The 27,617-nt window shown below is 40.8% G+C and overlaps 1 protein-coding gene across 9 annotated transcripts in view; it reads left to right on the forward strand.

The window, feature by feature from the left end:
• Positions 1–27,323, forward strand: part of csmd3b (CUB and Sushi multiple domains 3b) — a 376,450-nt gene extending 349,127 nt beyond the window's left edge. For all 9 annotated transcript variants that reach the window (XM_030411810.1, XM_030411811.1, XM_030411812.1 and 6 more), the window contains 14 exons: positions 4,502–4,684; positions 4,825–5,001; positions 6,714–6,893; positions 7,136–7,309; positions 7,472–7,645; positions 11,832–11,905; positions 13,076–13,187; positions 13,285–13,464; positions 17,350–17,409; positions 18,287–18,445; positions 19,602–19,738; positions 20,739–20,826; positions 21,202–21,337; positions 22,588–27,323. In XM_030411810.1, coding sequence (XP_030267670.1) covers positions 4,502–4,684; positions 4,825–5,001; positions 6,714–6,893; positions 7,136–7,309; positions 7,472–7,645; positions 11,832–11,905; positions 13,076–13,187; positions 13,285–13,464; positions 17,350–17,409; positions 18,287–18,445; positions 19,602–19,738; positions 20,739–20,826; positions 21,202–21,337; positions 22,588–22,747 — 1,994 coding nt within the window. In that variant the 3' untranslated portion in view covers positions 22,748–27,323. The remainder of the gene's footprint in view (positions 1–4,501; positions 4,685–4,824; positions 5,002–6,713; positions 6,894–7,135; positions 7,310–7,471; positions 7,646–11,831; positions 11,906–13,075; positions 13,188–13,284; positions 13,465–17,349; positions 17,410–18,286; positions 18,446–19,601; positions 19,739–20,738; positions 20,827–21,201; positions 21,338–22,587) is intronic.
• Positions 27,324–27,617: the final 294 nt, after the last annotated feature.

The following is a 27,617-nucleotide window of genomic DNA, read 5'->3' on the forward strand; positions in this document are numbered from 1 at the left end:
CTGATTGTTTAATGCTGTGAATGGAAGGTCAAGAATAAAAGTGGACAGGCTGACCCCCAATTTCCACTGGATACGTCTCCGCTGCGTTGCGTCTCCGCCACGCCAGCGGAGCAGATACGTTTCAGTTTAGTCAATGTGTTAATCCCCACCAGGTCCGCTGTGCTGCGTATCTGCTCCGTCCTAGTTCCGGCAGTCCGGAGCCCTCCGGCACAGATACGCAGGACTTCTATTTCTGGCGGATGCCGGAGCACGACGCAGCAATTCAGCTGAATTTAGCACCGAGCAGACAGGAAGTCAAGCGCCGAAATAACAAACAACATCCGGTTGCTTTTCAAAATGAAACACTCTGTGTTGACACCAGCACACGAATCTCAAAAAAGAGACAAACACAAGCTCTTCTGCTGATCATGCGGTCGGGAACACTTCGTGTTGTTGTTTTAATAACACAGACTTATAACTGCGGTCGCGAGTGATTATGTGATTATCGCAGGAACTCCTCGGCCTCATGACGCCAGCTGTCTACCGTACTGCGCCGTAGCGGACTCAAACCGCAACCGGTGGGGATTGCCGGACGGCGGAGCACAACTGGATCAGAGCCGCAACGCAGCGGACCCCTATCCAGTGGAAATTGGGGGTAACACATTTAAATACTTAAAGAGCGACTAAACCCCCAACCCCAATTTTTTTTTTGCACTTGCAAATGTGCAATATGCAAAGCAACCACCCTCTCCTGTTCGAAACCTGGCTATTGCAACTCAATGTTTCCATTAGCTGATCTGAAAGCAGGTGATGTATACGCTTGCAGCTTCTGTCTTCACCCAACCTTTCCTCCCAGCCCCCTCCAGTAAAGGCCCTAACATCAAACCACAACAACAACATTTGCAAACAGAAAATAAAGAAAGTGGCGTGCCACGACATGTTTGAAAATGTAAATTTGTACTGCTAGACCAGTAACTGCAGAATTATAATCCTTCGGGCGGCATCGTCTACGAGTGACCTCCATTCACTCTATGTTCTCAGCCCCAGCTGCTTCCGCTCCAACTGTCTCAGCACCGTCTGTCTGCACCAACGACTCAAACTAGTCCGGCTCTGGACCACCGTGGTGTTGGCAGACAGGAGACTCCGGAGGCGAGAAGTCCCCCACTTTATAAAACACTTGAATTGCAAAAGTATTTGTGCTGCAACATGTATTATCGCTAAACCGTAAAGCCGCTAGCCAAAAATCTGAGCTTGTGGATATATATGGATATATTTCCTGTGCATTATCTTTATTATTAACTGTGTTTTGTTTCCATGGTGAGTGGATTTGAGACAATATTGCCTACTGCTAATGCACAGCTATCATTGTTCTGTAAAATGCTCTATACAAGCATTTTTCCTCCCTGGTGGATTAACAGTGTATGCATATCTCACCACTTATTGGGCTGAATTGTCTCTCCAGACTGAAAGCCTCCTTTACCTTCCACCATGTGTAAACAAACAGTTAAAGTTATATGGTTTGTAGCTGGCTGGCCGTGGGATGATTACGGCTCTTCAGACTGAGAGGCTCCAAGCTGCCGCTTATATAACAAAGTAACTGAAAACACATCCCAGACGAGTTGTCCAAGAATATATTGTTATTTACAACAATTGTCTGGGGGAGACACAGGGTGAGGGAGGGTAATAGTTTATAAAGCAGTGAGTCATGGTTTGTGCTAGACAGGTTTGTACCAGAGCCCCGCAGAGATAAGAGGTTCACCCCCCTTGCTAGAAGTGCGACGTCTGCAATAATGCTCCATGACTGTTGATAAGCAGTGACGTTTGTGATCTAATGTTGGTTATGTTAACACATTTACTATTCGGGTGGCATTATATATCCATTTTAACAAAGTAGGTGCAGCGGTTACTCTGGCTGAAATGAAATCAAAAAATGAAATGAAAACATATTTATCTCAGGAAGAGTTCTACCAGAGCTGTACGTTATGCCAGTCTTCACGATAGTGAGGATTTCAGATTTGACTACCAACAGACTGTGAGCCTTGACCTACTTTACACTTGAGTACTCAGAAACTAGAAGTTCAAAAGCAAAGTCAAGAATCATCTTTTTTTGTTGTTTTTTGGTTCTTCCTGAATAAATTCAATAACCTGACATTGAGTAGTGGAAATACGCTGTGTAGTCCTGCTGACAAACCAATTGATGGACTGACAAAGGTGAAAACACGACCAACCTGGTGGAGGTAAAAGTAGAAAAATGAAAAGCAGGCTTTGTATGGCCGCACAGCTTGTATCTATTTTTTTCTTTAGTATGCATGTTTAAAAGAAAACACAGCTTTGAAAGTGAACCGTTCAAATTCTGCATCATCGCTCGAGTCAGCACTTGCAGCTAGTTTATGAGGACTTGGAACTTGACCAAGACTTTTTTTTTTTTTTAAATACCTTGAAGGATTATTTAAAACATTTTGGGAAAATAAGCGACAGTCTCAAGGTGGTAAGATTAGTTTAGCATAAAGACTAGAAACAGATGGGAAACAGCTCATGTTGCTCCCCCAAAGGTAAAGTAAAACCTCTACCAACAACTCTAAATCTTGTTTTTTTTAATAATCTGTACAAAAATGGCAGTTTAAAAATAACAAAATGTGTTCTTCTATTAATGGGGGTAATGAGCAGAACTATTTCTCGCTAGTATGCAATCACCTCCTGGTATGTTGTCCTCAGTATGAGATTGTCAGGATAGAGCAGAGACTCCAGGTAGTAATGACCCCCTCGTAAAATCAAAAATTGCCTCGTTTAATGCAGCGCAGTGAGCAAATACATGTTTCTAAAAATGTCAAACTGTTCCTCTAATCTTTGGTAACTGCAGGCTAAAAGGTTAGTGCTTAAACCTTTTTTTTTATTTTTAAATGGTTTCATTTGTCCTTCTAGGTTTCCCTACTCACCCACATATAGTACGAGTCTTTATCATGAGGGTGAGAATGATTTTTGTTCTCATCCAGCTCTCTGAGAACTTCCGCAAACGTGGGCAAAGGAGCTTCAGCTCAGTAACCCGTGAATTTACCCGAGCCAGAGTACAGCCATAATCTTTCTATTGGATAGAAGCTTGTGTGTGTGTGTGTGTGTGTGTGTGTGTGTGTGTGTGTGTTCATGTGTGTGTGTGTGTGCGTGCGTGCAGATGAATGTGTGTGTGACCGATTAGTGGTTGTTCCAAAGTCACCTGAGGGAAACGACAGAGATTAGTTTTCACTACGCTCTGACCCACAAAACTTACACACATAGGCACACACACTTGCACCAGTGACATCAGGTAGATTGGTTGTTCTCCCTGTTGAGACCAGATACACCTGAGGCTACATGGTGGCTTTCGTAGCTGTGCGAGTGTGTGAGTGTGTCCCATGGGAGTAGTGTAGATGGCAGTGCAGCGTCTCCGAGGGTGTCTGTCATTTTTTTTGTTTTTTTCTTTATCTGCTTCCGATATTCACATATAAAAACAATTCATCCTGTCATAGACCTTTTGCTCACATTTCCGAGCTTTTAAAGACAACTAACGGTGACACGACGCTATAAAGGTTTATTTATATGCGTCTGAGACATCTGAAAACCCGAGGCATTGCAAAAGATGTTATATCATTATTACATGTTGTGTCTGCGGTGTGTGTGAGCTCGATTCAGCGGCAAGCCTCTAGATATTTGCAGTATAGTACAAACAGAGGAGGTGTGAAATTATGTTATTTGTCAAAAGTATCACAAAAAACACTGCAGACACATTTGGGAAGTTCTCACAGCCGGGGTAGCTGTTTTGTATTTTGTTGCACACCTTCAATTAATGTTCAATAATGGATGTGAATGGTGGGAGCAAATTTATAATTACAGTTAAAATGCTAAATAGATGAATCCTGTTTTCTTCTATTGGCAGAAATTAATCAGGCTTTGACATTAATAAAATTAACACTCAAATGCAAATTTTAGACCATAAACAAAATAGGCAAATAATGACGCAGAAATGTTTTGATAACAAAACACGTATGATTGTCTGGACCTGCATTAAAAAGTGTGTGTTGTGTTGCGAGTGAAAGCGTGCGTGTGTGTCTGTGTGTGAGCCTGTGTTCCCAGGAGCTTGCTCTGTCCGTCGGAAAGAATTTGCTGACCAGGCAGCTCTGCAAGGGCAGAGCGGGGATCACACACACATTGCCACCCACTTGCCCATCAATACACATACATTCAAACACACACACACACGCGCGCGCGCATACTGTACTCTTATGGCAAACATATGCCTCTTGTCACTAACATGCGTGTGCAGTCCACCTCCATCTGTAGGCAGCCATTTCACACTTGAGTATTCACCCCGTATTGCAGAATTCAGCTTGGATTGCTTTACAATGCAATAACTTGTCTACACAAGGATTTGAAAGTCATTCTAAAGTTTGAAGTACATTCTGAAGATGCAGCTGGTTTTTGATGATTCAAGTATTCTAGCGTTGAGATCTGAGACCTCATTCTGTTTCCTTGTTCCTTTTCTCTGCAGGCGACACAGCTGGTTCCTGCGGCGACCCTGGCATTCCTTCCCATGGATCGAGGGAACAGACGGATTTCAGGATCCGCTCCAAGGTTCACTTCAGCTGCTCGGAGGGCTACGATCTGATTGGTTCCTCAGAGAGGATGTGCTTCCCTAATGGGACCTGGTCCGGCACGCAGCCCTTCTGTAAAGGTAGGAGGACACTTTGACTTGATCTCAGCACTTTGACACTTACGTACGGACTCACTTAAATAGCCGTAGCCATAGAGCTGAAACTCATTGAGATGCACAAGCCTCTCTCCCTCTCATTCTCTCATTTTTTTCCCCCCCAGCTGTCCAGTGTGGTAACCCTGGCACTCCCAGTAATGGCAGAGTGTTTCGCTTGGATGGGACAACATTTTCTCACTCGGTCATCTACTCCTGCATGGATGGCTACCTGCTCACTGGTGCCACCACCAGGCTGTGTCAGGCGAATGGGACCTGGTCGGGAGTGCAGCCCAACTGTACCAGTGAGTTACCTGTTGTATACTGAGAGATGGCTGTTTTATATGCAGTATAGTAATATCTAATAAGTAAATAAAGCTCTTTGCGATGCAGTTTTTATTTATTCAAGTGATTTTGGAGATGAACTCATACCTTTACGTGGAGTCTAAAGAGCAGACTGTCAGCGTTATGTATTACTAACTATATATAACCAGAGTGTTAAATCCTTGCTTTGCAATGACGTCAGGTCTCCAACCCATAAACATCCCAGAACTCCTGATGTGTGATTCTAAGGTTTCCAGCCTTTTGCGACCCTACTTTATGCCTGGTTTTAAATTATTCCTCGTCAGTATAGGGTTTGAGTAATGAAATAAGCCTCAAATCTTCGTGCTCCTGTTCCAGTCTTTATAGGGTGACATGAATAACCTTGATTGTTGTTTACTTTAGCTAATTTGCTTTTCGAATTCCGTGGGGGGGAAAAAAAAAAAAAGCCACAGGAGTAAACAACCATAAAGCATAACATTCTGCTACCGTGTGAAATGTGACCGGAGCCATGGTTGAGCAAGTGTTAATCAGTGCTGCATGTTATGCAGACGACAAAATCTGCATGTCAAGATAAATACAACGGCTTGAGTAGCATATAATAGTAACAATTAACATGCAGCATACTCGTGAACAAAAATTATCTCATTAAACACATTTCTACATTGTGTCCCAAGGTGAAATTCACTTACCTTGGGACCCCACATGAAAAGGGTACTAGCAGTGTAGTAATGTTTTCCAATTTTCAGTGACATTCCTGACTTTAATGCAAAGAAATAAGCTTTGAAACACCCAGCAGCACGGAACAAAGACATAGAAATGCTGAGAAACCAAATTCCTTCAATATGGGGTCCTGGAAAGAGAAAAGTTTATAAGAATACCCCTGACTTAGAGGAAATAGCTTGCACAGTAGATTACACTACATCTATTAACAGGCATGACAGTATCTGGGGTGGGTTTAAAAGCATTTAAACTGCCTATTAGACTATGAAGGACAGGACTTTATAAGTGCAGTCAGGGGAATCCTAATGCTCCTTAAAAGAGTCCCAGGGCAACCTCAGCCAATTTAACATCACTGTTGTTTCATTCATGAGAAGTGAAGCCCATACCTGAATCTAAAGAGATCATACGGTCCGATCACAGACCCACTTCTCGCTTTGATCTCCACAACTTCAAATTACACAAATAAGTAGACGGATATAGTTAAAGTCGATAAAAATGCAGGCGATGCTTGGATCAAAGCGACTCTATTCAGACGAGATTCCTGAAACAAAATCTCCCGACAGGCAGAGACTTTATTCAAACTTTGCCATTCTGATGTATATTTCACGGAGTCCATTCTTACACACTTTTCAAACAGTGATAAAAAAAAAAAAGATTTAAAACCGCTAACATGAACCTGCTGACAGGTCCGACTCACATCAACGAAAAACTACCTCTATGTCCTGTCCAGTAACTGTCCTCTGTCACTACCGCTCAGTCTGTCCATTGTTTCGCTTCTGTTGCCTCAACTTTCCTGCGCCATTTTCCTTTAATCTCCCTCTTTATCTCTGCTTATCATTTAAATTACCAATATAAAAAAAACATATAAACAGGAGTTACAAGCAAACTAAAATTCCAATCACCTCACGCAGTAAAGTAATCTTAATTTTCATCCCATCTCCTCCACCCCAACCCCACTTCTCCCTCTCCACAGTGATAAACTGCGGGGACCCGGGCGTCCCAGCCAATGGCCTTCGCTATGGAGAGGACTTTACAATCGCTCAGAATGTCTCCTTCCAGTGCCAACCAGGGTACAGGATGGAGGAGGATGGATCGCCTGTGAGGACGTGCACCCAAAATGGGACGTGGAATGGGAATATGCCGATATGTACAGGTAAATATTTCATGAAACCACAGAACTCTGAAAGTATCTCCCAATTATTTGCATTGAGCACATTTTCAAATCAGTTGATAAAATCTATTTTCTAATCAGCCTGTCTGCCTCTATCTACAGCTATCAGTTAATTTACAGGATGGTGATTTTGACTAAAACAGGCGCATCACCTGCAGCTGCTAAAAACTGATTTCTCTCTCTCTCTTTCTCTCTCTCTCTTTCTCTGTCTCTCTCTATGTTAGCGGTGACCTGCCCAGCTCCCTCGGCCATCAGTAATGGGGTATTACAGGGCAGTGACTTTGAATGGGGCAGCAGTGTGAGCTACAGTTGCTCACCTGGATATGAGCTCTCATTCCCAGCGGTCCTGACCTGTGTGGCCAATGGCACCTGGAGTGGCATGTTACCACAGTGTTTACGTAAGTACATACACACACATACATTTACACACATGCATTACCAGGCACACACACGTATTGCCTGTTATTATTCTTTATCCGCCATTAGTTACAATTGGATGAAAAGTCTTCCTTTGTCCTTGAGTGCGCTTGTCACTGAAATGGGATTGTGTGTGTGTGCAGCCAAGTTTTGCGGGGACCCCGGTACCCCAGTTGGTGGTTTCAGAGAGGGACGAAGTTTCATCTACCAGTCAGAAGTGTCCTTCACTTGTGCCCCACCTCTCATACTGGTCGGCACAGCGACCAGACTTTGTGAAAGTGATGGTACCTGGAGCGGCACGCAGCCACGCTGCATTGGTAAGTTTAATCATTTGTGTTCACAATAGTAACTCACTACAAAATAGTGACTTAAAATCTCAAAACAATGACATGATACCACAGTGACTTAGTATTAAAAAAATACTGACTTAGTACCCCAAAATAATGACTTAGTATAACAAAACAATTACTAACTATCACAAAACAATGACTAAGTATCAAAAAACAATGACTGAGTAACACAGAATAATGACGTAGCAACACAAAATAATATCTTGTTTTGCTTTATGAGAATGAATACCACAATAATGGAATATCCTCTAAAACTACTGATTCTACCACTTGTGAATCCAAAAATAGTCTTCAATGATGGTATCTACTCTGCTAAACTTTATCTTCCCACTTGCTTCTGAAACATAGTCAGCATAGTCAAATCTCAAGATAATAAGTCACTATTGCGAGATAGTGAGTCAGCTTTTGAGATCCTTACTTATTAGTTTGAGAAAGTTGCTCATTATAATGACTCACTAGAATCTTTTTTTTTATTCAGCCCATTGGCAAATATACTGGCTATTCTACAAATGAAAGATATTGTGTTCTCCAACTATAGAAATAAAGCAATTTCTTTTAGTCCTCTCAAAAAATCTGACCATGAAATATTGTATTTCTTATGAAAAGATATTTTTGATAATCTGTCAAATCTTACATATTTTTTGCTCACTTTTTGATGTGTTGGCCAACAGAAATCAGTTTAGTTTCTGTTTGTTTGTTTTTTTTATATTCATGTGATCACTCAATCTTAACTGCAAGAATTTGAAGAGAGAGAGACTCACTTAGGTTATGATTGTGACCAGACATTGAAGGCCAGCTTTTGTGCCAGTTTTCACTACTTCACTACGAGCTACAGATACATTATGGTCAGCACCAAAAATATTGAGATTCAAAAACCCAGCCGCAGGACTTAGTTAACCAGCCTAAGATAAACAACTCCAAACCTTGGCACTACACCTCTGAATAAATTAAATATAAATATAACATAAAATGTTTCCAGTATTATGCTGTTCAACAAAGTCTCCAACTTGTTCAAAATACAGATCATCCACCGAACATCTTTATATAAGATTCCTTATAAATTACTTTTGATTACTTTTAATAGTTCCTGACTATATCCACAATCATTTATCCCCACATAAGTTGGACTGCAGCCTGGTATCTTCAAACAGGGGTGTCTCGCCCACTTCCAGGCCTGGTTTGAAATTAAAAGGTGTTGATGATCAGTCTCCTAGAGGCCCCAGACTTTTTTGAACGATATTCCTCAGAAGGTAAAATAGGTTTCTTCTTTTGAATAGTACATCAAAGTGTGATATTAGGGACTTGTTTGTTACATTGTCCCATAGCAGTACACATTTGCTATCTTAAATATGTTTTTATTTGTCCTTTTTTTATGTGTTTACATTCCGAGTCTGGGCTTAAAACTTATGAAACACATTACTATTCTTGTTCCAGCCTGCCAGTTTATTACGACTGGTTTGTGGCTCACTGGGGAGACTGGACTGGTGTCTGATGTTCCCTTGCCTAATGATCATGGCAATTAATGACCCATCGTCGCTGAGCTGACAGCCACATTTAAGTTCACTCATGGGTTTCCTGTGCAGAGCAACTACTGTTCTGTCAAAGTTAAAGTTACGTAGACTTATTGGAATAATAATCAACAGTGACTGGAGGTTTAAGTGAGACAATCTCTTAAATGAAAAAGGCACTTTAGGAGGACAAACCTTCGAGGATCACGTTGATGTTTCCAAATGGGAAACTTTTACTCATGAAACTGCTGCTGTTCTCACTGTTGGACTGAATCAATATCATAGATTTCATGCACTTAACATGTGATTATATAAAATGACATAAACAAAATAATAGCTTAGCTGAGCAAAGAGCCACCCTCCAGTCACATGTCCATTTAACATCAGCAGAGAACCTAGATTGGCCGCCGCATTCAGTGAATACTGGGGGTTATCTAATGTCGATTATATGGTCATAAAACTACTGAACAATCCTCTTGGATCTGGATTGATTTCCAAATATGTTGATCCTTTTTTTAAGGTTTTTTTGCTCGTTTGCACTTCTTAAACATGAGGAGTTGAATGAAGAGCCTTTGGGTTTTGGACTGGCTGAACAAAAGAATCTAGACTAAACGATTAATTGATCAATTGTGAAAGTAATTAGCCTACATTTTTAAAGAAGTGATTGTAAAAATTATCATTAGTTGCAGCCATACCTAAATGGTAACTTCACCAATTTTACACCTTAAAGTTTGTTTACATGTCTTGTGAAGTACTACTGCGTATGCGATAAAAGATGCATCAATTCTTTTGGCTAAGTTGCAACATTGGTAATGCAGGCGCCAAGTTTGAAAAGGAAAAAAAATGTGTGGAATTAAAAAAGTTGATATTTCTGCTTCTGCTGTGTTGATTTTGATCATTTGGTTTTCGCCTGTCCAACAGTGTTAGGACAAGAATGCAAAGCTACACCAGTGGACTGCTTTTTTAAACCTGGTGCCTACATTACCCACAGTACAATTTAGCCACTGAATGACATCAGATATCAGATTACATGCAGCTTCCTCTGGAGCCAAAACAGGCTCAACACTACTATTTTCACACATGCAGTAGTACTCCCCAAGACCTGTAAACACACTTTAACGTGTATAATTGTGAAGTTATACCTTTTAAATCTAGGTTGAACAGCCGATTGTTCATTAGATGACAAAAATGTACTCCTGTATACTGCACTGTACTCAGAAAGTTGCCTCTTGGAGAAGAGTCATACAGAGTAGTGCATCTGTGACACTTTTAGGCCAGATTCCAACTTCTAAAACAGCTTTTATCCTATGAGTTACATCTTAAGTATTTTTCTATAAAGTAGGGATCTTACACAGGAAGCCCTTCTCAGAAATTACAGAGAAAGCCTCTGCTCATACAGTAAGTGAGGCAACACCAGTACACGCTGTAACTTACAGTATTTAGCAAAAGGCTTCCAGAAATGGGCATCCACATCCAACTTCAAACAGGCCGCTGCTGTCCGGGGATTAACACGAAATTGAGAAGGGATATTCAGCACACATTACAAATGGTCCCACTGGGTCAATTCAGCACCACATGTGATGTTTAGAGCACCACTTCACACGTCTGATTCCGAGCAGGTGCTTAAACATCGAGTGTGGTGGTGAATTGTAATAAATGAGAGCTTTTGTAACACGAACAGACACTTGACTCTCTGTTCCTTCACAGCACCAGATAAGGCATGCATGCGGGGCTTTACAGCTGCCATAAAGTGGAAAGTTCCCTGTGAAATAGACGATCTAAAAATAGGAGGCTCGCTCTGAAGAGCTTCTTGATTGATGTAAAGACTTAATCTATAGCTGCTGAAAAAGGAGGTGTCACGGTAAAAAAGTACGAAGGGGAATCTTTTGGTTCCGTATCAGGATTTTTTTGATCATGAAGCAACCACACGAACATAAAGTGGAAATCAGTGCTGCTTTATTTATTTTCATGATGGACGCGAGATTGTTGTGTTGAGTGTTTGGCATTGTATGTGTGCATGTGTGTGCGCACACGCGCTTGAGTGATTTATTAGTGCGTGATTGCAGCTGTATGTTAGTGTTTGATGTGTATTACAATGTGACTGAAACAGAATGAGTTTTGAGCGGAAGCAGCCTGCTCTTTAAATAAGACAGACGAGGAGGGAGGGGTGGGTGGGCAGCAAGAGAGAGAGAGAGAGATACAGTGACATGGAAAGATAGAAAGAGAGAGGAAGAAAGCAGTTAGAGAAAGAGAAGGGGGGCAGTAAAAGAAGTAGGAGAGAGAGAGAGAGAGAGAGAGAGAGAGAAGGAGAGGGGGAGAGAGAGAGAGAGGGAGAAGTGGAGAGTGAATCTGTCATTCCGGAAGCTGTATTGAATCGAGCTCTGCGTCAGGATGTGCTCTACATGCTGATGTTCCTGCCCCACACACACACACACACACACACACACTCTCTCTCAAAGCAGGCCCTGCTTCGTTTTCTGGTAAAGCACTACTGCCCCCTGCTGCCCTGCTGGGACACATACCCTGCTGTTACCATGACAACAGAGGAGAGGAGAGTTGAGCGAGGACATATAATGCTACTGCTAATTTATCTTTCTTTTAGAGTTTCTGTGTAATTACTTACACGCTTGTGCTGCTCTTTTCAGAACCGACGAAAACCAGCTGCGATAATCCGGGAACGCCACGCTATGGCTCCTTAAACCGGACCTACGGTTTCAAGGTAAAGTATCTGCACTGGCAAACTTAACACTAAAACTACCTTCCTAGGTAGTCTGTAACTTGTTGTGTTGCATATATCAAGTTACAAAGAGAAAGAAGGGAAGGGAAGATGAGAGATGAGATCAGTGAAACTGAAATCTCTGAGAACTGTTGGTGCGGAAAAATAATGCGTTTATGCCATCCCAGGCTTGGGAAGTTTTACTATTTTATAATCCAAACAAATGACCAATACAATTATATTGCAGATGACTTATTATAGTTACCATTTTATACCATCGAAGTGGCAAAATCACTTGTTTCAGATAGATAGCACTTGTTTTCCCCCCATTTTGATCTTGTTACAATAATCCTGTACGTAAATGAGTTCTTGGTCGCTCTGATCATTCCCCTTGCCCCCTTCTTCTTCACATTCATTATAAAAGAGAGGGCTAAAGTTCACGGTCCGTGCTCTGTGTAAAAATGCATTCTAAAGTTCATCTGAAGCTAATGTGAGACCTCAGCTCTCAGAGTCGGTCAAATCAAGTGGACATCTTTGCCCAGTGTGTAGGTTTACTGCTGGTGCTGTGTCCAGGCAACAAACCTACATGCAACTACAGTATGAGGAATTAATCCCCCACTGAGGCTCCACTAGGACACAATGTCCACTGGAACAAAATGACTTCAATATTGGAAGATTACTACTTGCATTCAGCTGAAGATGGAAGACAGGGAAATGATTACAGCAAACCATCATTGTTTTAACTGAATCACTGTATGCCATGTGAATTCTGCATCTGCATTCTACATTTGAACATGTGCTCCGGACATTTGCTGGTTTGATAACCAGATAACCATCAACAGTATCTATGAGATGAATAAACTAAATAAATAAATAAACTAATAAACAGTCAGTGATGTAAATTTCCCAACATCAGGCAATTTATTCCTGGTAACCATCTATATATGTCTGTCTTTTGTTTACCAGGGCCCACTCATCAAATACTCTAACAGACACATTATCTAATTTGAGATTATTGGTATTTGTCAGAGCGTCACTTACTCATCTTTTACTGCCCCCTCTAATACATCTATGTAACATTATTTTACATAAAGGTATTCAGAAAATGTTTAAACTCATTTTTTTGTGTGTGTCCCATTCTCTCTCTTTCCCCATCTCTCTGTCTCTCCTCAGGTGGGGAGTGTGGTGTCATTTCAGTGCCAGCCAGGTCATTTGATCCAGGGCTCTTCCTCCAGAACCTGCCAGCCTGATCTGACCTGGAGCGGAACGCAGCCTGAGTGCATACGTAGGAAACACTCATCCTATCTCCTCGTTAACATAATCGCCCCTACATGCTCTGTCTGACAGACTCTAAAGTCCAGTGTCCCTTCTCTACCCTCCAGCCCATGCATGTAAGCAGCCAGAGAGCCCGCTCCATGTGGACGTGGTGGGGATGGATCTGCCTGGTTTTGGCTACACCTTGGTGTACAGCTGTCAGCATGGCTTCTTCCTGGCGGGGGGTTCTGAACACAGAGTCTGCAAGAGTGACGGCACTTGGACAGGAAAGATGCCGATATGTCGAGGTAAAAAAAAAAATCCCTTGTTTTTGAAATGTTATATTTTTTGTATCTATAATTTGAATTTGATTGAAGGTTTGAAATGACGTATGAGTGAACAGGTTCAAGTGTCGTCTTGCTCAAGGACACTTTGTCAGCACACATACCTGGCCATCTGGAGCGGGGTGAGATTTCCTAGTGGGCTGGTCGCTGGTCTGGCAGCACTGTTAAAAACAGATAATACGATATCCCATGGTGTTTCATACTTCATTAGATCGGCCAGGGCAGGTCCTTACAGTGGAGGTTATGAATTCACCACATGTCTTGAGTCAATTTTTCTTTCCGAAACAACTTTCCTGCATTCATGGAGCTAACGGGGACTGACTGAGCGTGTCCTCTTTGTTTATCAAGTTACCAAAATGTGTGTGCAATGTCATGTTTGTTTACATAAATCCCAGCCTAAATAAAATAAAAACTAAAATGTATCTTGGGTTATGGATGTGGGATGATGACAGTATGGTATACATTTCCATACCTTTGTTTTTTTATTTATTGTTTTGTTTTACTGCAGTCCTCCATTGCTTTCTTCTAATGTTTACATGAGTTAATTCAGGAAGTGTGACCTTCTGACCCTTTACCTGATACTGTATTACTACACTTACCATTAAGGAATACTTAAAGGACTGGTTTGTAAGAGAAGGCCAGCATTTTCAGGGCTTGACGCTAAGCTTTTTTCCAAGTAGCACTGTGCTACCATGCTGAAAAATTTAGTAGCACACAACATTTTTTAGTAGCACAATGAAAATTCAGCAATTTTGGTAAAAACTTCATTTTCAAACAAATAAAGTACTTATTTAGCCTAATCCTAACCCTGTAGACTAATTTTAATGTTATAACTGGCTCTTTTAAACTGGAAGAATGTCCCTGCTCCAGCAGTCAACAAAGTCTGGTCTCCTGACCCGCTTGGAACTAAGCCACCTCTCTACGGCTGGACTTGGGTCATAGCTCTCCAGTGGAGGCCCCTCGAGGCTGATGCGCATCAGGTCCTCTGTTGTGGACACAGCCAGGCTGCTTCGTGTGGAGGTCTTAAAGCTTCACAGCTACAGTGCCCCGGCTGCCTCCCAGTGTCCAACATAACATTTTTTTCTTACTGGCCCGCTTGGCCAGTAGATTCGAGTTTTACTGGCCCCATGTGTGATTATAGTGGCCCAGCCACAAAAAAAATGTAAAATAACTGTTTTTCTGGAAAAAAAAGACTTGTTTATAAACTGAAATTGTTCCCATTTAATTGTTTGGAGAGTCTGTCCCTGCAAAATCAGTATGATCTGGCAGTGGTGGCAAAAAGTAATAGGGGTTTGCGTTATAACAAGTATTACAATTTCAAAATTGAAATTAAAACATATTTAATATTTTGAGATGTATCATTTCTCTCACTCCTATAATTATGTTATCATTTTTCAGGTGATTGATTTTCTGAAAGCACTGTACAAACGGTACCATTAATTATCCCAAAGTGGAGGGATCAGTATACCTGGATCATTTTTTAAAGGCACCTATAATAACCACACCCTGACATGTAAATGTGACCTCTGTCTTGATTCATTTAATTTAACTTAAAATATGGAAAACTGACTGTGAATCAGAAACAGAAATGCTTTACAGCAGTTCCCATTCAAAGTCAAGAATATGCATAGTAATAATAATAATAATAATAATAATAATAATAAACTATATATATGCTTGTCGTGCGAGTCTAATTTATTTTGAAAAAACATCAAGGAAGAAGACGTGACCACTGACACTGCACGTTTTTCTTTTTCGCCTTTTTCACGTGTTGTGCCCAGAAGGATGCCAGAGAATTCACAGAGAAGCTGGAGAAGTTTGTGACATTTTCATCCCGGATTTTTGTGAGGAGGGAATTAAACGCCTGTCCCTAATAAACGCCTGGTCTGTTAAGTGATTGAAACAAATAAACGCCAGGCTATTATTGGGTATTTTGCAGTAGTTCCCGCATCATCAGTACGAGCTGAACAATAAAATGTAACACAGCAAGAGAGGCGGGACTTAAGGCAGAACAGCCAATCATCAGCTGGTCAGTCCCAAAGCCGGTGTCATGTTTGAAGCAGCAACAGGAGAGGGAGGGGGAGAGGAGGCAGCTGCAGCGAGCGCAGACACAGAGCGGCCACAGAAACTGAGCGACTGTAGTGAGGCATTTGTGCAAAACTGCGGATAAACGGCAGAAAAAATGTGGGTGTTTACTGCTCAGTGCTCACGTAAACAGCAAAACGGTGCATGTACTACAGTTTTGTCGGAGTCGCACTGATGCAACTGAATGTAATTTTCTATTCTCACTGGAAATAATCAACTCGCAAATGCGAGCAAAACAGTCGCACTGTCGAGCCCTGATTTTACTTTAAAATGTTAACAGTTCAACAGGCGCAGAGACACAACAATGTTGACATTAGGTCAAAGACATCTATGTATTACTTTGCAGAAATGCCTACTAAAGTTAGCATGCTAACTAGCTAGCCCACATAGATGAAGATGTAAAAGTGGTGAGTTCGGTTGGTTTGTTTTGGTTGCAATTCGCTGACTAAGGTGCAGCTTCGGGCCTCTCGTTTGCCTAGCAGCCTTGTCTTTTCATTCCCAGAGCTGCCGTAAATCACCTCTGTACTGTATTTCCTGTATTCAACTGGCACTTGTCGGTCTCAGAGGCAGAGTTCAGTTGCAGTCTGGCATCTAGCTGCCCTCAATGGGAGGCCAGTTGACTTAACTATGGTGAATGCCCCCTGTCATTCAAGGGCCACTAGTTTGGCTAACTGACCTCCTTGCTAACAGCAGCTAGTCACTACAGCCACAGATAACTACACCATAGTAGCAATTCCAGTATAGTGAGCAGGGGTAAGAGATTATGCCTCCTCCTATAGTTTTTTCAGTCAATTGTTTACACTTTTTAGCTGCAGTAATACTTTCAGAAACATCTCACCATAATGCCTTTGTAGTAGTTGTTCCAGGGCTTTTGGTCATATCACACAATCCACATCAGCGGATTGAGTTTGCCCAGCTGCAATGAAATTACATGTCAAATTTCCACTTTACTGAGAACTTTAAGACTTCATGTCCACGTTGGTTTAAAAGTTGAGATTGAAAGCACCACCCTGACCTTGGAAACAGTTGTAGACAAAACAGTCTCACCACCAAGTCCAATTTACCTGCAACTCTGCAGCCTTCGATTGTGTCACAGAAACTTCCATCAATAGTAAAAAATAAAACATTGCAAAGTAAGTACAAATTGCAAGGTGTAGATTCTCCAACATAGTAGTATTGTTCATTTCTGTATTTTTCCTAACATTAAAATCGTGAGGATGTGAGCCCACCTTTGTGCAAAGAAAAACTGCAAGTGTCAACTTGGAAGTCATTCCAACAATGCTGGCACCCTTTTGCCCAGCAGTTGTCTTTAAATTTGGAGCACTCTCTGATCCAATTTGAGATCCTAGGACAAATAGCCTCTCTCTTGCTTGCCTTTACTTGTTGGCAACAATGGCTGCATTTTGAAGTGATGATAGAAGCTGTTCTGAATGGTCAAATCCAAAGTGTCTCAAGGCCACTTTTAAAAGGATATTACATGCACCACTATTATTGGTCGTGAACTCAATTTGCATCACCTCTCTTACAAATAACCACTAAAGAGGTTTATTTTGTGTGGCTCTGTTCAACACAGTTCTCAGTCATTATACGCATGTGTGACTAATAATGACCAGCACTGCATTCTAATTTGGTAATAAAGTACAGCCGCCCAGACAGCATTTGAAGCACAACATTTGAATATCCTTTTATACTGTGACACTACAGCTCTGCTCTTGTGTGTTAATAGGACAATAATTATCCCCTCTGTCTGTCTTGTGTGTATAGCCGGAGAGAAGAAGAAACCTGTGAAGCCAGCAACAGGAACTCCCAGCCCCAAACTTAACGGTCAGTTCTCTTGCAGTCGTTTCTATTCCAGACTAGTACAGTGCTGTCAATCCTAGTCTATTATTGATTTTTCTCATCTACTGTATTTTGGTCTGGTTTATTTTGTTTTCGTCTACTATAGTTATATGAATTCTGCTCCTCTGCACTCTGTTCGCTCAGTTCTGCTCCCGAGTGTTGTTCTTCTTGTGTTCTTGTCAATTTTATTGTACTGTCCTGCTTTCCATTGTAAATAATTTATTTTCCTCTCTACACATAGAAAGGTATATTAACTACGCTTAAGTTCTGTTTCTCTGTTCTGCAGTTTGTTCAGTTTTCAAAAAATTTCAGACCTGCTCTGTTGTGATAAGTCCTATTCTATTAGAATGTTGTAACCCTCAATGACCACAACCGTTCTCATTGCATGATGTGGCCATTTAGATCTAAGATTCTGATTAAAGCCAGACGTTATATCTTACTACATGTAACAGCAATCAGCCATGTGAGAAGCACTTTTGATCCTATATGTATTTTTCTGCAGACTTGTGTTGTTCACTAACATTTAATGATATATAGTTAAACACCGACCCATCTGACGTCCCCGCTGTGCTTATTTCATGTGCCGTGTTACTTTGCAAGCGTCTTTGACATCTACACAACAGGGTCATCTCGGACTTACAGTTAGTTATGGGTACACTCATTTCTTAAGACCAACAGGTTAATTAGGTCTCAAACCTAACATTACTTCATTTAAGATGAATCAGATGTTAAACTGTATTTGAGCTGGTGCGTGATGCAAGGTTTTTATAGCCGGAGGTTATTGTGAACAAACATTGTGATTGGGTCAGTCTGTTCTGTTCTATTCTAATCTGTTCTAATCACTTCTGTTCTTTTTCTTTAGTTCCAGATGATGTCTTTGCTCCTAACTACATATGGAAAGGTTCTTACAATTACCGTGGGAGGAAGCAGCCAATGACACTGAGCATCACCAGCTTCAACTCCACAACGGGGAGGGTCAACGTTTCCCTTAGCAACAGCAACATGGACCTGCTTCTATCAGGCAGGTTTTTTTTGTTTGTTTTTTTTATGGATAATTATAGCTATGTGTACCAATTACCTAATTATGTAGTAAGAACATGTGACTTTACCGGACATGTCATACTATATGCCATGAATACACTGCAGTACATCATGATGTTGTATTGATCCCTTGGTATTGCACTCAATAAACACTGAGCCGCTGTTTTTCAAATATGATTTTTATTATTTCCATCACAGATATCCATAAAGGCAGCACAGTGCGTTTAACAGATATTCATAAAGAGAACAAACAAACCCCGTTAAGCCCCCAGAAACACCAAAACAGCAGCTCTTACCATCCATCAATACTTTTACAATGATTCATCCGTGCTGTTTTTTCTAATAGTGTCTGGATTTCATTACATTCCTGGAGCTACAATCCTTCTTTTTCATGATATTACATCCCCCTCACACTCACATAACACGCACACATATTCCCACACAGACCTCCCAGGGTCCTACAACAGCGTCAGCAGGGGGTTAAGACCCTATTAAAACACAAATCCTGTTGAAGCTTGAATTGGTTCCTGGAGTATCAAAGAGCACAAACACCATATCACAAAACCATGCAGCTATCAGACTTTTAACATGCATCTTGTGGCTTAAAGGAGCAGCTTTAGATCAATAACAGCTAAGGCTACACTCACGCAGGCACCCAAAGGCCAGAGCCCAGTTGCATAGACACCTGATTGATTTTCTTTGTAAGATTTTTCTCAAAATGTCAAGTTTTCCTTACCTCAGCACTGTGCTTAATGGAGTAGTTCAGCATTTTGGGAAATAGACATATTTTACTTTCTTTGTGAGAGTGCAATGAGAAGACGACCTCAATCTTGGGTCAGTGCATTACGCACGAACCTGGACTCAAGAAATGTTCAATGTAGCTTTTAGAAAGAGAAAAGCCATGAGGAAATAGCTATCCTGGCTGTACTTGAAGCTGGATTTCGTTTGTTTACTGTAGTAGAATTAAAGACCTGTGATATTTAGAAGAGTTACAGTAGATATTTAAACTATTTCTTGACCTGACACATGCAGTCTAGGTCTGTGATTTCCAATTGTACATGACAGATCTGTGGTCTGATCTGTGGTCTCTGTTTTTTTTTGTTTTTTTATGAACCGGTTTATTCTGTCCACTGCAGGAGTGTATAAGGCTGCTGAGGCCAGGCTGTTACTGCTGATGTACCAGGTGAACTACGTGAACCAGGGAAACCAGCTCAAAGATTCAGCCATTGCTCCAGCCAAAATCATAGAGGACTCCTGGACCATGGATGGATTTGTAAGTCTCACCCGACACAGATCAGTCAGCTTAATTAGATTCAGTTAAGCTTATTAATAAAGAATGGGTCGCGCAAAATGTCACAGAATAAATGCTTCTCGATGTAGTTAATCAAAGATACGAGACAAACAGTTTTAGTGCACTAACCTCTTTTTGTAAAGGCATTTTTTATGGTGTTGTTCATTTTAAAAGACAAATAGAGGTCAGTCAGAGTCAGACATTTTATTGCTCTGTATTTGTCATAATGTTCAAGCAAAGTTAATAATGCATTTGTAGAGAAAACAACCAAGGAATCTAAATGCTGTGGTCATTTGTTGACAAATTAGCTTATTCTTGACATTCATACTCTTCTTGAAGTACCTGCTGAGTGAAAACCATGCTCATTACCTACAGTATAACCGCATAAAAACTAACCACAGACCATATTCATAATCTGGAAATGCATTTGTGACAATTTGTCCAAATCTTATAGGTAATCCTACTGTCCAGGGAATTGCAGACCCCAAAAGATATGCTTTTTGTCATATCTCACAGTTACTTTATTCTATCATTCTAGTTTTTTATGATCAGTTTGACCCCAATAACTCCACATCCCTTTCTATTTCTGTTTTTGCTTTAACAAGTGCTTTTTGAAAGATGCAGATGTATTTGGGTCCTGGGGGGGCAACCACCTCCGCCTGTTTAATAGTTGGAAAAGTTCATACTGAGTTAATGTTTGCTTCGGGTCCAAATTCAGTGTATCACACACTATCTGTCAGGAATATTAAGGAGACAGGCACCTTTGCATTAGACGTAGATCAACCAGTGTTGAAGTTCAAACAACTGTGAGTTTATTTAGATTATTTTCTATTCTAAATTGGCAGTGGTTAGCGGTTATTCTGGTGATATGCTGTTGGAAGCCATGCTGACACAAACACGAAATGTAGCCAAGCTTTCCCCTTCTTATATTATTCTGTTCCTCATGTTTACTTCCTTTTATTTGTCCTCTTTTCCTCTCCAGGTATCAGCAGAGCCCGATGGCTCTAGTTACGTATTCCAGGGTTTCATTCAGGGAAAAGACTACGGACAGTTTGGACTTCAGAGACTGGGTAATTCTCTCTTTGGCATCGTCTTACTTTTGTAAATCAGTCTGGATTATGAATGATAATTAGATGAATCTGATGATCTGCTTTCAAGATCCTCACTAATGGAGAAAGCTATCAGGGAGCTTCTCTTCGCTGGCAGCAATGACCTTACTGCTCATGCTGAGTCAGCCTTGCAGTGGATATTACCAACACCCCTGTTACAGATAATACACATACTGTACAGTACTGCTACAAATACCAATATAGAGTTTGTACAGAACCACTTTATTGAGCAAAACTGAAAAATTGAAGAATGTCAATAGCAATTGCAGTTTCAATCATATTAAAGCACTAACTCTCTTTATTTTGTTGACAATAACAATGCATCTCCTCCTTCAGGTCTGAATATGTCAAAGAGTCAGAACTCGCCACCTCCTCAGCTTGGTACCAACAGCAGTTCTGTGGCTATTGCTATTCTGGTGCCTTTCTTCGCTCTAATATTCACTGGCTTTGGCTTCTATCTCTACAAACAAAGGTATGTACTGTACTAGAAAAACCTAAATGCATCCCTTTCAAGAAGGGTTGTATGGAATGTTTCACATTTCAGGCTGGTATTGAGCTTTTCCAGATGAAGCTTTGAATGTCTGTCATCATATTTTATGACATGATCACCGTAAAAAGTGTTTGAATCACCAGTTCAAGGTTCTTTGCCATTGTGGTTATATAAATGTAATGTGTGGCACAGTTACATTGCTGGTAGCACACACTCTTTTGACTAGCTTGCATTGAAACAACTGTGGATTAAAGACATGTTTTGGATAAGATGATATCTATCATTATTCAATACATTTCGACTCACTTAAGTCACTGGACACATTTGGATCACACGAGTCAGAAACAATACTATGCACCTGCTCTGTAATCTAATTCTACAAATAGTATAATGCCAATGATATGAGCAGCATCCCAACGGTCATACTTCAATGCAAGTAAAGATATTGTGTTAAAATGTTACATAAAAGTAAAAGTCCCCCATATAAATAGTACTTGAGTAAAAGTCTATATATCCAGACTTTGTACGATGTAAAATTTTACTTAAATACAGTAAATTCACTTGGCTACATCCCATCACTGGTTTGTATCCTAACCTTTATCTGCAACTGCATAGAAATAACAGTTTTAAGATGAATGGGAGAAAGAGGCCTCAAAACTCATCGGTGCAGCCCTACATTTAAGTGTTAGGCTTCAGCTGAAGACAATAATACATTCCAGTCACTGCATTGTCACTTCATCTCTGATTTTCATTATTCTCATACAAAACACAAGAAGGCATTGTTAACATTTAAAGCTTCATCATCTGATTGATCGGAACAGTACCTGCCTCAGTGGAGACACTCAACTCATCTTCTATTGAAAAACTGAGCCGCAAAACTCTTCTGTTTAGGAAGTGTTAAATTGGATTTCTCAGAGATATGATTTAAGCACAAATGACTGGTGTTTGCATTGTTAACAGATGCAAATAACTCATGTTTTGCTGTTAATATCTCCCCCCCTTAAAAGAAAAAAGCTTGCAGAAGGAATTAGTTTTGGATGGGCTGATTAGAATCTCACTAGGCTCCCTAAAAAGCACAACGCTCTGTTTAATCCTTCTTAAAGCTTGTTTACTATGCCTCTACTCCCAAGACTGATCTCATCATTGTTCACTGGCTACCCAATTAAGTTAATGTTACTAGATAATAATAATTATATCACTCTAATGGTGTATTTATACTTTCTTTTTCACAGAACCACACCAAAAACACAGTACACAGGCTGCTCAGTCCATGAAAACAACAACGGCCAGGCTGCCTTTGAGAACCCCATGTACAACACCAACGCCAAGGCTGTGGAGGGGAAGGCTGTTAGATTCGATCCCAATCTAAATACTGTCTGCACCATGGTCTGAGGATTGATTATCCTCACTTGAACTTAATGACTCAGATATCCAATGGGACCACAATTGGTGCGAGGCTGTGGAGAGGGAAGCCATTCGCTTCGACTCAAACCTCAACGTCGTCAGCAACATGGTCTTATTCATTGATTCAAAGGACCTTCAGTCCCGGTTCAGAAACCTAATCTCCCCGGAGCGGTGGGAACCATAGCCCAGGGTTTGGTTCCTGTCACCGATTCACAAATGAAATTTAAACAAACACAAAATGTCGGATGCAACTCGGCTGGTGGTAAACTCACAGTGAGATGTGATATCTAGTGAAAGAAAAAGGAGGCGACCCGACAGAGAACTACACCGACTATTATTCGTATCTAACCCCAAGACTCAGCTGGCCGTGGATACTTTATAATTTGATTCTAAACCAGACGCAGCCGTTATATCCAACCTCTTATTTAACCCCACTCACTGTCTCTAGTATCAGTAGTAACGATTAAGCCATGACCTGCTTGTCTGATTCCATGACATGTCACCACAACCCAACGTCGAATTTTGTATTTCGCACTGAGCATTGGAGAGAAGGACCCACTCTCAGCTCTGTGACTTGGGGAGAGAGAGAGTGAGCACATTACCAGTGCTCTGGCCATGGAGATGAACTGCACTACAGAAATGGGTTGATTTCATTTGTACCATGTTGTCTCCCACTGTACTGAACAAATCCTCACAGTGAGGAAGCCAAAATGGCCACAGACGAGGAAAGTGTGGCGTGAAGAGGATGTCACAAAAAGACACTGTGAGGTAAAGAAACCTGTATCTAAATACCTGGGTTCAAATCTGACAGTAGAGGACACTGTCACCAGCAGACCGACTGACTAGTCGTGAATGGAAGCCTATTTCTACAAACGACCACGGAATACAAGACAGGACAACCTCGTCTCTCAACGACAAGCAGAGGCTGGTATTACTAGTCTCTTGTCTTTTTCTATTAAAATGGAATCTAAAATGGCTAACACTAGCAGACAGTAGCAAAAGTTGCTTTTTAAAAGAGACCAAACTCTTAGCAAAGGATGAGGGCAGCCCTGGAGACAGAGCTATAATCCTAACTGAACTGGGATTAAGAGCAAAGCAAAACTACAAGGAGTCTAAAGGGGCACCGGCACTAAGAGAACAGATGAGAGGAGACGGACTCATCGAATGGATAAACTGCTTCTTCCCGTCCAGTGGATGAGAGAGGAGGAGGCAACCCCTAACTGAACTGGCAGCGGAGTGAGGGAGTCATCAAGAGAAAAAAGATGAGATCTTAGATATCCTAACGCAAGCCAATCAGAGCCTGTCTAACGTGAAATCAACTACTGAGAGAGGTCGGCCTTCCCTCTCCATGGTGTATCAGATCAGACAGAACATGGCTGTGAGGCAAGATGCTCCTGATCCTGTGAATTCAAATGGATTCTGATGAGACGGAGGCTGAGCGGACACAGAGGACTCTGATGGACTTACAAAGACAAAAAGACTTTGTGAAACAGAGAAAGCTCTGGCACTAAAGCACATTTTACAGGAACACTACCTGTCGAACCCAGAGGAGATACGGACTAACACAGGGACAGATAGACAGGTCAGAGGCAGACTGACAGGATGAGTGACAGACAGGAAAAATGACAGGTGCACACACTATCAAAACTCTGGAGAGACAGGAAGACAGAGAGCAGACAGATGGTGTTAAGACCAACACTTAGACACACAAGGAGCTAGACAGGTTCAAGAGAGACAAGCAGGGTCTTAAGACTGTTGCACCCCATCGTCCACTGTCTCCACTCTGCAGACAAATAGGCTTAAACACAGATTAACAGGCTTACAGACAGACAGACAAGAGACATAGACAGACATACACTGATAGACAGGCTGAAAGAAAGACAAACAGGGTTGTAGCCCTACGATTGTGGACTCAGTTCCACTGTAATTCTGCACTCTGCGAGTGCTTATCTTCTTTCTTTGTTATTGCTGCAGAATCTTCTGATCTGTAAATCTATTGCATATATATTCGGGAGCATTCACCACCTATATTTTTGTGCTATATATTTACCACAGGGGAGGGGCTGAAGGGGAAAGACGGATTATAGCAGAGTTTTTAGAAAAAGAAAAGAAATAAATATCCGGACAAAAGATATTACAAGTGTGTGCTGTTCACCGAAGTCACAAACAGTATCTTTCGGTTGCTTTGTAACATGGAATTGGTTGATTTTTAATTTCTTGTGTAACGTGACATTCCTCTCACCATCACTGTCCTTCCCACTGAGGCAAATCATGAGTGTCAGTGGTATCGTTGTTGTCATTATTGTCGAGATGATGCAAGGTTTGCCAGCAACAATCATGATCTTTGAAACTTAATGTTTCTTCAAACGGTTATCGCAGATGGCAGATTATCTGAACCATCAATGCACAGAGTTTTTTCGTTACAGCGCCTGTTTGATTCTCCCCCCACACATACACATACACATACATAACCACCATAATGGTCACCATTGTGACACAAACATTTTAATGATCTGATATGATGCCACAGAGATTTGCACATCAAAACTAATGTTGTTTTTGTAGCTACAGTTCAGAAATGTCAACAAACTCAACAAAGTAGAGGAAAGCAACCCACAAGTTTGATGACACATGGCCAAACAAATCTACCCCCTGACTCTGGTTGAACTTTCAAATGTCTCTCATGAGGACAGAAATATGGAACATGTATATATATATATATATATATATATATATATATATATATATATATATATATATATATATATAAGATAATATCATAATAAAAATAATAATGGTGATAATTGCTGGTAAACTGCCCAACATGTACGTCAATCATATGTACAAGATGTTTCAAACCATGTAGAACATTTGTGTTGTACATTGACATGGCAAGTCATGTTTGTATTTTTATACATAGAGGAATCAAAGTAAAAAAGGATGAATTTGGATTTTGGAGGAGCTGCTTTCAGGATGTTTTCAGTGGGTTTGTTTGTGATCAAATCTAGTCATAATTTCGTAAAAAAAAAATATATATATATATAGAAGTCTCAACTGGTCATCACCACAAGTACATCTCCAGGTTGTTTCTCCCTGTGTTAAAATAGGTGTTTGGTCCTTCATATCAATACTGAACATCTGCAATGACATGAATTCACTTTTAGTGTTCTTCTTTTAAAATTGAATCTGCCCTTGTGCTGATTTCCACATTGGTTATCAAGCTGTGTACAACATTTACAAGCCCTTGGTTTTAGATTTTTGAAAAGAGTTTGTACTACCTTTGGCACTTCCTGAGTGACGTGCGCACACGATTTTAACAACGGTGTTTTGCGTGTGTGCATCACATTGCGAAAGGCTAAACAGCCTAGAATGTCATTTCTTTCAAAGTCACTGAAGCTTTAAGATGGGCCGACCATTTAGGAGAAGACTTCAAAAGTGAAATGTATTCAATTGAGTGAATTCCAACACGTAACCGAGGCCGTTGAGATTCAATATCCCTTCCTTTTTGCTCATTTTTATTTCATAGAAAGTATAGCCTTATAATCTCAGCTCAGTGTTCCTTGGCTGGTTTTCAGATCTGATCTGCCGCCTATTACATTACATTCTGTACAGCTGGCAACCTTCACTGTATTTAGCCCCTGTAAGCCTGTAACTGGAGGCTGTTGTTGCACATGTTGTTGGCCTTGAACTACTGCAGAGAGAAGAGAAGAGATGATTTTCAAGTAAAACCACGCTCACCATCCATATAGTTGTGTCATATAATAAGGGTTGGGCCTGAAAATGCACCATATACCGTACCTATATTAATTGGTCCCCACATGAATACAGGAATACATGTATCAAAGAGCATGAATCACTGTGTTTTCAGCTTTGGTGTCAGTTAAAAAAAGAAGTTCGTGTTTGGTTTTGAAGAACCCGGTTTAAAAGGTTTTAAACTGAATACAGTGAGCCTGGGTCCCTCACATGATGAATACAGTTGGGTTTTTAATGAGGCTGGGTGTCAGGGTGAGCAAAAACTTCTACTTTGTTTCCCAGAACCCCCTGCTGTTGTAACCACAGTCACCGAGCGCAAACCAGCTGACAGGAAAAACTCCTTTTAAAGTCATTATTGATTTAAAAGCAACGGTGGCTCCCTTGATTTATCAATGCTGCGACTGTCCCGCTCTGCATCGCTTTTGGTGACATTGTTTCTTATTACCGTTTGGATTGATTGTCGCTGCTGTCGTCGTCGTCGTCGCTGTTGTTGTTGTTTTTTTTCGGTATGGATCTGACACAGTGCCTACCAAAAACCATGGGACCCTCCCTGTCATTTACACACACACGCACGCACACACACAGACAAAGACACACACACACACACACGCAAACACACACATGCGAAAAAAACACACACCTGCTCCAGCCCTCCCCCTCCCTCCCCCCTTCATCAGAAGTCATTTTTTTCTAAGCTTCAGTCTATTTTGCCACAAGCTTTTCCTACTGACTGACCGCAATAAGACCCATGTGATTTGAAAGACTTAAAAGCTGTTCCTGCCTGGGGACATTGGAAATATTCACCATTTGAAAAAAAAAAGATGAAATATAGAATAAAAAAGTGTTTTGTACAGAAATATATTTTTATGATGAAATTATTTGTAAAATGTATGAATCTATTATGTAAATTTTCAATGCAATGTAAGATTAAAAAAGGCTAATTGCTTTTGTAAAAAAAAAGAAAAAAAACTTGTCTTCCTTTGCTTTTGTTTGCTTTTCTGTCAACTGATATATTGTTATTACTTTAACTGTTTTATACCAAACAGACAACACACGTGAACATACAGTAATTTGTGACACGGTGCATGTAACAGAATAGAAAGAT

This window comes from Sparus aurata, chromosome 3 (assembly GCF_900880675.1).
Source record: "Sparus aurata chromosome 3, fSpaAur1.1, whole genome shotgun sequence".
Classification (NCBI taxonomy): Eukaryota; Metazoa; Chordata; class Actinopteri; order Spariformes; family Sparidae; genus Sparus; species Sparus aurata.